This window comes from Mauremys mutica, chromosome 1, assembly GCF_020497125.1.
Source record: "Mauremys mutica isolate MM-2020 ecotype Southern chromosome 1, ASM2049712v1, whole genome shotgun sequence".
NCBI classification, from domain to species: Eukaryota; Metazoa; Chordata; order Testudines; family Geoemydidae; genus Mauremys; species Mauremys mutica.
The window spans coordinates 195,020,363-195,034,538 of NC_059072.1; the positions used below are offsets into that span (position 1 = coordinate 195,020,363).

Here is a 14,176-nt window from a genome sequence, read left to right on the forward strand (position 1 = left end):
TTGACAATCACTGGTTTAACTACTCCCGAAAGCCAAGAAAATCCACTCTACCTTAGCACAGCCAGAAGTGCTTGAATTCTCTTAGCTCTCATTACTATTTCACCTTACAGTAGATTCCCTATGCACTGTTGTTGCAGCCGTGTTGGTCAACTACTGCCATATATTTTAGTCAGAGGGCATAGCTGTATCAGGAACACACTAAGTAAGTGGATTAAGGATACCTTGTGAGAGCTAGAGCTGGGTGAAATTTTTTTCTGCAAATAGTAAATTAGTCAAAAAGCATTTTGGAGGACACCAAAACTATTCACAAATTTGGGTCAAATTTGGCAAATAATCTTAGCAAAAAATGAAAAAAAAAATTTCAGAAGTGTCTATTTTCAATCCACACTTTGTTTTCAAATGTCATTTCAATCAACATTCAAAACATTTTGTTCAACCCAAAACATGTTTCTCACTGAAAGGAAAAAAAAACAAAAAACTATTTTAAAAAATTAGTTTCAATTCAAAACAAACTGAATATTTTTCTTCAGGTTTTTTCAGTTCAGCCACCAAAAACAAAACACAAACACACACAAAAACCAGCTATTTGCTCAGCTCTAGCATGACCAGTAAGTATAACAAGAGTTTGATTCCCCACTCCTATATCCAGTAAATTTGCCATTACTTTAACTGAATTAAAAAAAGCCTATGTAATTGAAGGTATCTATCTCAAGAAGTTTTCACTGAGATATCAAAGCTATATAATTTAGCACCAGATAGCCCTGACTATCAACATAACTACAAAGGGCTACCACAGCAGGTGAAAGTAAATTTTAGCAGACTTTGCAAATGCTGTCTCAAATGTTGCCACTCCAAAAACAGTTCCTATAAACACTACATCTTTCAAAGGGTTGCCTCTATTGTGCAAAAGCTAGTCTCAAACTGCAATAAGCTGCAAACCAGATCTTTTCATATCACAGTTTCTAATTCGCTGCTATCTGCAAGGAGAGTACATTCAGCGTTCAGCTCAATGTTTACATTTGATACAAGAGTAATGTATTCATTTTGATGTGAATAACAATACTTGATGAAAGTTCTCTCAGCCTCTCTCATTGCTAAGACCAGGTCTACACTACAGCCTTACATCATTATAACTACGTTGCTCAGGGGTGGGAAAAAACCACACTCCTGAGAGATGCAGATATACCAACCTAACCCCTGCTGTTGACAGAGCTGTGTCGATGAGAGAGCTTCTCCCATCAACACAGCTACCACTTCCGGTATAGGTGGATTAACTACGCCGGTGGGAGAAGCTCTCCCGTCGGCATAGTAGCATCTTCACTGAAGCGCTATAGCAGCACCGGTTCAGCTGTGCCACTGCACCTTTTTACCCACTACACAGTATTCAGTGCAAGTTCTTAAACCCTTTCCTGAAATTACAGGTCTGGAGAGGACTGAATATTACGAGGATAAGTTTCCATTCCTACGGTGTTATATCATCCTTCCAATATTATGCACACAGACTGTCTTCAGACTTTAGTTTGAGAGTTTTCTGCCTATTAAAACAAATTACAGATTTGATGCAGCTTGCTTCATTTTAAAACTATGGAAACCATATCTTCCCAGATGTGATTGCTCAGGGTAGATTTTTGTATTGTTTTGGGTTTTTTTAATACTTAGATTTAGAAACTGAAGGAGATAAAGATTACCCAAAAAAATGGTAACCATTAAAAGATTTAAGACTTTGATTTTCCACAATGGCCCACCAATAGAGGCCAAGTGGTCATATTCTTTCTGAAATGAGCAGTGTTAAACACTCGATAGTCCGCACAATATATAATCTCTGGCACATAAACAAAGACCATCTTTAAGATAGAGGGGGTTCATGGTTCAATCCAATCAAGTGCCACTCTAATAAGTGGCCACATACATAATCACATACATCATGGTCACCAGCTACACATTGAGCAAATAAATTTAGAAATTGGTGCTCCCTTCCAGACTTTATTTTAAATCAAGTCAAATTTTGACTATAAGAATCTGGCTGACTCTGGTTATGCAAAACAATGTTTTAAAGCATAAAAAGGAATGATTGTGGAAAAAAAAATCAAGGGATGCAATTTCAACTCCCCACCTCTCCCCCTCAATATACAGACAAGTAATGGAGAAAAGAGTCGTCTTGTAAATTACAGCAGTAAAATGGAATAGATAGGGAATATTGAATTACTGTTTTTATAGGTCTTCTTTTACAAATTACAAGGCTGGCTGCCTGCCAAAAATCAGGAGACTGTTTCCAGGGACAGATGAGAGATTTAATAAGTTGTATGAGAGTAAAAGTTTGTTAAACTGAACATGAATAATTTGGAATCAGGCTCCAATATCTTCTTGTTATTGTTAGTGCAGGAGCAGCAGTGATGGCTACAATTAAGCATCGTTATCAGCAATATATAAAACTTGTCACCATTTGGGCTGAAATTTTACAACTGTAGTCTCTGAAAGTGAACAGTTCTGGGCAAGTGTATGCAAAACAGCCATTTTGGACTATAAAAAGAGAGGGAGAGAAACCCACTACAAAAAAAGCATAGTTTCTCTCTGAACAGCTCACTCCGAACTGACTGAGGAGAAAGCTGAAATTTTGCAGTCAAACAGCCTTCACTGACAAGCATTCCAGAGAAAACAGACTTTGAATTGATCTAGTTATAATTTGTTTAATCTGTACACATGCAATACACTCTACACGGTTCTCTCTCACTATGTTCATAAAGAACACAGCAAAAGTCAAGACCACACTACCTGTTAGGAAACTTTGCCCCTTCCCCCCGGATGAAATTCTGGCCTCAGCGAGCCATACACTGGTCACCTCCAGACTGACTTATTCCAAAACGTCAAGTTCTTGGAATGTATTGGGACCAACTTCTTGTTTCAGAAGATGAAGGACATAACAAGGGAGACGAACATTTTACACTCGAATTTGACTAGCAGGGGCAAAATGACTGCAAATCTGAAGATGGAAGGCAATTTGGGTGAAAGTGATTGTGAAATGACTTCATGATTCTATGGAAAGGAAGGAGTCAGAGGAACATAATAAGAACAGTGGATTTCAAAAAAGCAGACTTTAACAAACAAAAAAATAGCAGAAGAAAATCCAAGAGGAAAAGGAGTTCAGGAGAGCTGGCAGTTTCCCAAAGAGACAATACTAAAGGCACAATAGCAAACTATCCTGACATGAAGGAAAAGCAGGAAGAATAGTAAAAGACCAACACAGCAGCATCTGAAGCTCTTTCATGACCTGAAAATAAAAAATGAATCCTACAAAAAGTGGAAACATGGACAAATTGCTAAGGAGGAGTACCAAAGATGCAAGGATGTAGAAATAAAATTAGAAAAGCAAAGGCACAAAATGAGTTACACCAGGCAAGGAACATAAAAGGCAATAAGAACAGGTTCTATAAATATATTAGGAACAAGAGAAAGACAGAGGAAAGCGTAGGTTCACTACTGAGAGGGAAAGGGGAGCTAATAATAGAGGACAGCAAGACAACTGAGGTGTTTAATGCTCATTTTGCTTCAGTGTTCACTAAAACAGTTAATTGTGACCAGGTGCTTAACACAATTAATATTAACAAAGGTGAAGGAACAAGCCAGAATAGGGAAAGAACAGGCTAAAGAATTGTGACAGGTTCCCCAGGGTGCAGCCTGGGACTGTGGGACCACTGTACCCCCTTAAGTCTCCAGCCTGGCCTGTCTCTCACAATGCTTTGCTAGTGACAAGTAGCAAGCCCCTCCAGGCACTGTGATCACTCAGCACAACGGCATGTGGAGCCCCACACCCAGCTATATTGCATGAATGCTCCCAGAGCCACTAATGAATCACACAGGGAAAGGCACCAGCCAAATCCCCACAGCTCCCAGTCTCGCACGTCAGGAATACATCATTGTGCACTGCTCAAGATGAGCAATGCAAATTTATTAATTAGTTCACCACTTCATCAATGGAAAGTGGCTATACTCCAGCCTTTGCAAACCTGAGCAGTTTTGCCACACACTTCATACAAATTCACTGGTGAAGATAAACAGCAAAAGAAGTGTATTGGCTACAAAAGATATAGTTACTTAAAATCTAAGTGATAACTAATTCTGACTTTTTTGCCTATCAAAAGAAAAGAAAATATAAGCACGCAGTCTAAACTTTCACCCTATTAGGCTGGGCAACATCTATATCGGAGTCTCAAAGTCAGCCTGCGGGCCATCTGTGGCCCAAGAACCTCCCCACTGCAGCCCGCAGAAGAGAAACGCAAGCAGACACACTGCCGGCAATGTCTGCAGCAGGCACCGCCCCCGTCACAGCTCTCATTGGCTGGGGAAGAGGGACAGCGATACCATCACTAGTCGCAGGGCAGAGTCAGCCATGGAGGCAGCACCACTTTTTTCCACAATAAATATAAACAAGTCAAAATACCGGACACAACTATCTGATGCACACCTTGCTGCAAGCCTGAAGGTTTCAACTGCTTAGTCACTGAGGCCAAACATCAACAAACTGACAGAAATGAAGCATTGCCAGGTGTCTGGCAAACACTAAGAACTCTCTGGCAGGTGAAGTTTTATGAGTTTTATTATTTCTAAGAAATTCTAAATAAAAATACAATATAAACGTTTTCTTTTCTGAACACCATCTTCAGTGACATTCCTGGCCAGCTGGGAGGATTTGAGGACTGACACTGGCCCTAAGGTAAACTAAGTTTGAGACCCCTGATCTAGATTAAGCAGTTTCTCTCACCTATTGCAGTTCATAGTACACAGATTTCATCCTTGAAACCTGGGCCAGTCTTCTCTGCTGGAGTCTCAAGTCTTCTCAATGTCCTTGTTGCTTGCAGCATAGGTGGGGGCAGGAGAAAGGCCACGCATGTTGCCCCAGTGTTCTGTTTTATACCCTCAATCTCAGGTGCTTGGGGAACACAAGTCCAAGCATGTCTGGTGGGCACTGCTGAGTCCCCAGGCAAGGTTGCCTCATGCAGGTGAGTCATTGAATTGTAGCTCCCTTACTGGACAATGGCTGTTGATGGGCTGACACCCCACCCAGGTGCTGGTTACTTTCCTTGCTGTTGCCTCTGGGGAGCTAATATCTGGCTGACTCCCCAACTCACAGGATGTTTTAGTGACAACCATACAACACAATTCTCATAACTTCATATGCATTAATGATAATATGACTTTCAGCATATCATAACCTTTCCCCTGATACCTTACAAGGCATGCTTTATATGTAATATCACAATTATATATCCAGATGAGGAATATGGGGGTTACAAGACACTCCCCCAAGGTATAGAATGTCACAAGAATATTTAGAGAAGTCAGATGTATTAAAGTCATCAGGGCCTGAGGAAATTCAAACGTGGATACTTAAGGAACTCAGTGTTTGAAATTTTACTTACAGTACATTACCTAAACCAATGAAACACTAGGAATTCTACTTTTAAATTTAATTCCTACTTTCCTTTGAGATATTTTGTCTATTATAAGGTTGTTTACAGAACAAGAGTGGCAACAGCCAACATAAAATAATCAATTTTATTAACCTCAAGTGTTCATGTAAAAGCAGATTTTCTTTGTTGCGTGTGTCATATAATGTAATTTACCAACTTAATCCGAAAAATGACTGAAATGATGTCATATATATATATATATATACATATATACATATATACACACACACACACATATATATATACACACTTATATATACATATATACACACACTCTACATACCCCCCTTCTACAGCTCAGATAATGAACTGCATCTAGTTTGACACCACAACACATTCAAATATGCCAGAATGCAGTATACAACATATGCTGGCATAAAGTACTTCCATCAAATCAGTTGGCCACACTAAAGCAACACTGTCACCTAGCACTATTCTAATACAATGAGAATCAGCCGCTATATCCCATACATGAAAAGTAAAGATTACCCAATAGTCTCTTTTACACTCAAGCCAGGTTTTCAGAAGAGCTTAGTGCCCCTCAGCTTCCACTGAGATCATTACTGTAGATGTTGGGTCCAATCAAGACAAAGGCAGAGGGGTGCGATTTTAGGTAATATGGTTCCTGATAAAAAGATATGAGCAAAACTGTGTAAAACATGACTGGCACTCTATTCTCTAAATAGTCTAACAGATACCACCTGGTATCTATTGAAGTCCTCTGATATGAATTCAGTTTATATCAAGTCTCAGTGAAAAAATGTTTAGGGACACATTTTCCAAAGTGCTCAGCAATTGGAACCTCATTGTCAGAAGAGCACAGCTTCCAATAAGGCCCCAAAAGTGGCTAGATATTCAGACACTCAGCACTCAGCTTCCAGGGAAAACAAAAAGGAGAGCTGAGAACCTAATAAGAGATACACTCTAGAACACAGGACACCAAAATGTGTCAGCACTGGTTAACACAGTGTTTCCTTTAAAAAATTTTTATCAGGACCCAGATTACCTTAAAAATACACACCTATATCCTTATCAGGATTGGATCTACAGTTGTTGTTCAGCCTTCAAGTTGGAAGAGGATTATGATATCACTGATTGGTTTGGTTTCTGTGAACACGCAAATGGCTGATCAGGCCAATTTGAGCTTTGAACAGTCTGTGGCACACTGAACAAGAGAGGCATCTATGGGTTACTTGATTAGCAGCAGGCATGCTGCTGTTCTGAGATTTACACTGATGGCACTTCTGCTCTGCCTCAGTAGTTCTCCCCTGCTTATAGACTGTAGCTCTCAGAATGAGACATCATCGGGTAGAACAATCCTGAGTGAGACCTTCCCAAAACTCTGTGTCAATGTTGAAACGCCTCAAGGATAACTTGAGGGAGTCTTTGAAACATTTCTTCTGGCCTCCCTGAGAGTGCTTTCCCTCCTTTAGCTCACCATAAAAGATCTTCTTTGGCAGCTGCTCATCTGACATTCTGGTGACATGGGCTGAACATCTCATCTGTGATTTCATCAACAAAGTATGGATGCTCAGAATATCTGCCCGTATGAGAACCGCAGTGTCTAGAACCTTGTCTTGCTATCTTACACTCACCAGTTTCCCCAGACAGCCCCTGTAAAAGTTATCCAGCTTCATAACGTGGCGTCTGTACAGTAATGATTAACAGGCATACACCAAAGCATTAACTAGGTTTTTAGTAAGATACTTGAACTGGAATAATTCCTATGTCTTTGAGGGAAAAAAAGCGAAGTATAAAACTTTCAACAGACAACTTCAAGGGGCTGACTGAACTAGACATTAAACACAAAAAGATTTCTCTTGTACTGAGGAAGAGAGAAGAAAGGAACATATCATAGTTGACTTAATCATCAAAAATCATCAAAAAGTCAGGATCATCGCTGAAGGGATCACCCCACAGAGTGAACCAGCTACCTTATTCTCAAGATATATAAATAGTACTACCCTCAGCTGATATTGAGACTAAGACACAATATATCTGAAAGGGAACACACGTGAGAAGACTAATATAAGCTAGTGGTTTCACAATGTAGTTTGTGTCTCATTACAGTTATTCTGCAGAGAATTCAATTATAAAATTCACTTCTATTTCCAAGATTTTATGTTTGGGCTCCCCCCACATTTCCCTTTCCATGGAACTACACTGCCCAGAGGGGAAAGTCTGGAAAACACTCCTTAACCCACTTACAACTGCCTTCACCAAACAAGGACACTCCACCAGAGAAGCAGATCACAGCATGGAACAAGGCACCCAAAGAACCTGTTTCAAATACCGGGGGGGGGGGGCACGGAACACACGGCCAAAACAGAACTGATTGCACACTGACCACATACCTACCACCCCACCCTGGAACCCACACAGGGTATCACTGAACAGTTACAATCTATACTTGATGGGGACAACATCCTGAAAGAAATCTTTCCCAAACCCCTTCTTCTGGCCTTCAAAACAACCCCCGCAGTCTCACCAAGCTTATCATCAGAAGCAAGCTGCCCACAAACAAGGACACACCAACTCAAAGCAGCACCAGACCCTTCCAGAACAACACATGCAAAACCTGTAAACATATCTTCACTGCTCCAATGATCAATACACCCCCATAACAAACCTTTCAAGGTCCATGGGTGCTACACGTGCCTATCACAACATGTGGCATACCTCATCCAGTGCATCAAATACCCCAAAAACTACTTAATGGGTAAAACTAGATAATCACTACACTCTCAAATGAACTCACACAGAGAAAAGATAGAAGATAAAAAAATTTTTAAAAAAAAACATGATAGCACCCATAGGAAACACTTTTCACACAATGATCACTTCATATCTGACTTCTCAGTCCTCACTGTCAAAGGAAAACTGCACAACACCTTCAAAAGACCAGCTTGGGAGATGGCGCCTGGATGAATTTAAAGTACCAGGAATCAGGCTGGGTTGGAATGCCAAGAGATCAAAACCAAGACACAAACCAGAGGGAAGGGATCACAAAACTGCTACCAAGAGTCAGACCAAGTCAGGAAACCAGAAGTTCAGGATCAGAAGGCAGAGACAGGTAAATACCAGACTGGTAGTCCATGGCAGGGTAAAGCCTAGCTGTATGGACAACTTCCGGTTTCCTCCTCTGGCGTAAATAGGGGCTGTGGCCCCATCAAGAGCCTTGGAGCTCTCCCAATCAGAGCATAGGGGCAGAGCTTGTGCCCCACTTGGGCTTCATGGAGCCCAGCTGTCTGTGAACTGGGAGGGTGGATGATTAGAATGTGATGATTATCAAGACCCCTATGGACCCAGGTTCAAAACCCAGGGGGCATGACATTTCCCTAGTGCCATACAGCATATTAATGTTTCATAGAAAATTAGAATTCCTGACTTTCCCTTGCTTTAATCACTAAAATTCTTCGGTATGTGGCTGGGTGAGGATTCACTACCTGCCCCGAGAAAAAGTTCTTCAGTAAGATTCTTTTTGAGTTATTATTTATGCTACACAAATGTCATCCTGTCTAAAATGAGATTCAATTTCTTTTAGCTAACAAATACCAGACATGAATGAGCCAAAAGGGAACTTATCTGTCAGTGCTAGGATTAAGAGGCACACAGAGTTATTTGGATTAATTTCAAAGCACACATGTAAGTCCAACACAAGTTGCAGCATGATAGACTCATTCGTGTTAAGGCAGATTTTGACTGTAATATTAAAATGAATTACACAGAGGCTAATTGTTAAACTCTTTACCACAAAGGTCTGGACTTTTTAAATATTTCCCCTCCAGAGCAATATTGTGAGAAAAAGGAATGTAAAATGTGCAATAGTTTTCCAAGCTATTCTAAATTCCTTGAATCCATTACATGATAATTATATATATATATATATATATATATATATATATATATATATATATATATATATATATATATATATATATATATATATATACACACATACACACACACACACAGATGTGGTTCTGCACAATATTAATGAGCCTCAAAGTAATCTGTTACTAGAAAATCTACTATTCCACTAGTGATGAGTCACACACATATTAGTTCGTCATAGTAATATGCAATGTTGGCATGTGGCCTTTTTTTGAAACTCCCACAGTCTTCAGTAGATGTTTTAATAAATAAATAAATAAATAATATTTATCAAAATCTAGCTCTTACACAGTGCTTTCAATCAGTAGATCTTGAAGCAATTTACAAAGGAGATCACTATCAGAACCTAGACATAATGAAAGACCCACTGTTACTTCACTACTGTAAAATAGGAGATGTTTGCTAATGAAATGCAGATTAGTGAATATAGGTTAGAGAAACCTACTTTTCAGGCAAAAATGTTACCAATTAACACTGCACTATTTCAGAAATGATGTGATTTGTATACAACAGCAACAGATCTCAGTTATCAAAGAGAAGCAAGGAGATCACTATGCTATTAGGAAATAATCAGAGTTTAAGGAGAGATTATTCCAGAGTTCTAAGAGCAGAAGTGGAATCAGTAATGGTGGTTCTTTGAGATGTGCCCCCCTATGGGTGCTCCACAACCCACCCTCCTCCCCTCTACTTCACAGTTCTTGTCAATGACTCTGTGATAGAGAAGGAACTGAGGAGGGTTCGCCCAGGCACACTGGTTAGCCTCATGGCAGAGTATGGGGCAGCGCATGCATGGGCTGAAAGGACACTGCTACCAAACTTCTTCTATCAGCAGCGCAGGGACGCAGACACACCTACAGCGGAACACCCATAGGGATGCTACTCAAAGAACAACATGCTGGTTCACAATCTATTGGCTACCAATATTCATTTATTCTCCCACTCCTTCCATCCCCTTCATGCTTTTGTTATTTATTATTTGTATTGCAGTAGCACCTCAGAGCCTCACCCACAGACCAGGACCCCATTTGCTAGGCACCCTGGAAAAACTCGTGGCCATACGAGTTTACAATTTAAGTATAAGATAAGAGACAACAGGTGGCTACAGACATATAGACAGACAAGGAAGCACAAGAAAACAACGAGACAATACTGGTCAGCATGATAGGTTTCATTCTACATTCTTTCCAACACATTCTACCCAGCAGAGACCTATCACTCAACATGATCATGGCTGTACATCTCCAGAGAAGTGACAAACTGACTTAACTCACGTAGTCTTAGTGTGGGTCTAATTCTAGAAGATGTTGACAATAATAAAGGCATTACCATGCAAGTCAGTTATACTGAGGAAGTCTCTCCACTTGAGCAGATGACAAACTAAAAATCCAAAACAAAAATGAAAAGGCTCCCCACAGTACTGCACTAAATTTAAACCTCTGGCAACATGACAGTTGGAGAGCACACATCATCAGTTGCAGACCAACACATATTATGGCTGATAGGTGCTTGACAGTCTACTTTGTAAATTAGTTTTAAAAAAAACATATTAATCAAAAGTTATGAAAAAGAGTTTAGTTCAAGTGCACAGGATATGCAGGAAGCCACATTTCCTTATTTAGGCATTTACACATCTAGGATTCTGTAGTGAGCTTCCTTTGTGTACAAAAGTAAACAAGCTGCATGTTCACAAATACACTAAGTATTTATTTGAATAACTTTGTATGGGATCAGCTTTACCATCTTTTCCATCTTTACTATGGAAGATAAGGTTCCACTCAAATACAGTTTTGTTTATTTCCATATATGGAGCTCAAGATACCCAGACACATATCCAAGGAACCTCAGTAAGAGAAGAAATTTTTTTTCTCTTCTAAAACAACTACATTTTTCAAAGATATTTGTCCTCATCAAGGACAGTTTAAGATATCTCAGTGAGTTACACTTGCATCAAAACAAGTGCAGAAAGCAAGATGTTTAGTGGGGTACTACAGAGAATGGTGTTGTATGTAACCCCATGTAACATTTTGTGTGGAAGAATTCCCTCCAGTGCAGGAAATAGTGGTAAAAATGCTAAAGCCTGTGTTATGCAGAAGACCAGACCAGATGATGATAATGGTCCCTTCTGGCCTTAAAATCTACTTCCATTAACCTTGCAGTGGGATTTTCTTAGTGAAAATGTGACTGCAGCAAATACTAAACTATTAGGTTTTACTAAAACAAATGAGATAAACACAAAGACAAAGAACTAAATTTGTCCTTATTTATGTGAAAGTTTTTCTTTGCTCACAGAAAGGTTCAATAAATATTTCATAGTTTAAAAAAATAAAGATAGATTTAAAGGCAGCCTATTCAATTAGATCAACACCAAAACATACCTCAAGAACAAAGTTTCATATATGTTTATCTTCACTTAAAAGCATAAGTCCCAAGAGTCTTTTGCATCTTAGTCCCATATAAGTAATAAGGCTTTTGATTTTCTTTTAAATCACATTTGTTTTACACATCGAATTTTGACCAATGTGATTCTAGGCACTATTTCTCCTTCAAGAAAATTGACTCATCCTTGCAGTATATCACAGCCATAGGAAAAAAGGGCAGAGAATGAATGTGACTGACTGGTGACAAAATAAAATCCCATAATGCAGGAGCTAGAAGCAGTATTTGCAGATCTAGAAGCATCCCAATATTTACCCTTTCCAACAACTAAAAAAACCCCACATAATGGGAAGCTCTCTCAAGTAATGAAATATATGAATGAAACAGAACACTCATTAATGCAAAGTAAAACTTCTTTGCCCCCAAAAATCTTAAACATTAAGTCATGTTTAAACAAAAAAACAGGAAGTTTACAAAATTTAAACTATGCCATATTTGTTCTGCACCTAAAATACATTCACAGCATTCCATTTTGTTTCATATTAAATTGTATTGCTACATGATAATACATATTATCCTGTTTTACGACATATATATTTCAATATCTTATCAATAAATCTATTACAGCATCTTGTCAATGGAGCTATTGCAAATGTACAAAAATCCATTAATAGGTTTTATTAAATAATGATTCTGTGCAATGGGTAATTTTCTAAATGAAATGCCCAGACACAAATTGACAAGTACTCATGTTTCAGTAAGCTATTTCTGAATTAGAAACACAAAAACATTTGAAATTCTTCAGCTGAGCTCTTATAAAAATTACATGCTAAAAGGTTTTTCCTTCTAAATTTGTAAGAATTAAGTTGCTCATGACCCTAAATACTGTATCCAAGTTGTAATTATAGCATGTTACAGCACTTCTGACAAATCCTGAACTCCAGCAAATATTTAAGAAAAAAGAAAATATTACTTAGTCCTCAGATCATCAGCATTAGAAAATCCCAAAATTAGACAACAGGTCCCCAGAAACAGTGGCAATACAAAATTCCCACACAATTACCTCAACCCAGGGGAAGCTTCAACTCTATTTTAAAATAATATTTCCTGTTGTAAAATGGACTGGTCTACAAATCCATTAAATCTTCACATGTCTGCTAATAACAGTTCCAGTTGTGTTGGTTAATTCTGTGATGTTATTTCTGTTCCTAAGAAATTGGACTGAGACCAACTCATTTCATATTGGTCATCAAATGGCTACACATTTCAATGTCTCTGTATCAAATCTAAACCCATGACTTGGAGCAGAACAGCTCTGATCCATATTGTTTTAAAATCTAATGTGAAAATAACTTCTTACTAATTTTTTGTGTGACCTCAGTCACTCCAATGGAGAAAAAATGACAGTCATACAATAGAACCAATAAATAGGAGCTTCTATGAGTTTGTTTTTGTTTTGGAACAAACTGGCTTAAGCTGTCCTCTTTTTCACCAGGTCAAGTAAGAATTTCCAGAACTGGTACTTTAATTCTGAACAGCATAACCACCTCAACATTTGGGGAAAAGCCCCTATCCAAGATTAAACTAAAGAGCAGCGTGACTGGAATAATTTAGCAGGAGAAAACATAAAGTGTATCTTTTCTGTAACCTGGCTGCTCACAAAGTACACCCACGAAACGTGAGTACCAATCTCCAGCAGGCACTACAAAAGGGAAGGAAAGGAGGAGGAATACAAGACCCACTGATAAGGGACACAATAAGTACTAATCATCTACCCTGAGGAACATCTTAAAGCAGTGATTTTCAACCTTTTTTCATTTGCGGACCCCTAAAAAATTTCGAATGAATGTGTGGACTCCTTTCAAAATTCACCCTGTGGTCCGTGGACCACTACCATAGAAGTTTTAGACTGAAAATTGACTGAACAGAATTCAACTATAAAAGTTGCACAGCATTTGACACAATGCAAGAAAGAGTGCTAAACTGCGGGTTTCTATGGTAACAACAACACTTCCAGATTGACTTGTCAGTGAAAGGTATTCACATACTTTGATTGATCAGAAAAATGGAATGCCTTTTCTGGGATCTGAAACCTGTATCCAGCATGTGGTATTTTTTGATAGCTGCTTCACACAGTTCCTCCACAGAAGATTTCCTATTTTTGACTCATAAAGCAGCTACAGTTCATGGAGAGAGAGAGACACACACACAGAGACAGATCTTAATTAAGAATAGGACAATAGTATTTTTTTAAAATACCTCAGAGATACAGATTAGCAATTGCAAAATATATGTGCCACTGTTCTGTTTGGACCCCTGAAGAAAAACAGAAAGGCTTTATCTTCACTTGAAAAAAGGTGGTGTTTTTCTACAGTGAGATAACCAATGCTCAGTAAAAATCCTAGTGGAGATAAAGCAGTAGTTTTCACATAAACTAG

At 38.7% G+C, this 14,176-nt stretch overlaps 1 protein-coding gene across 7 annotated transcripts in view; it reads right to left on the bottom strand.

Moving 5' to 3' along the window:
• LOC123361996 (amyloid beta precursor protein) overlaps positions 1-14,176 on the bottom strand; it is a 322,259-nt gene that overhangs the window by 261,894 nt on the left and 46,189 nt on the right. Inside the window, exon 1 of one of the 7 annotated variants that reach the window (XM_045002223.1) lies at positions 6,907-6,946. The exons of the other annotated variants lie outside the window; for them this stretch is intronic. Within the exon in view, the coding sequence (XP_044858158.1) occupies positions 6,907-6,936 (30 nt within the window). The 5' untranslated portion in view covers positions 6,937-6,946. Of the gene's footprint in view, positions 1-6,906; positions 6,947-14,176 lie in introns of those variants that run through there. 7 annotated transcript variants of the gene reach the window in all.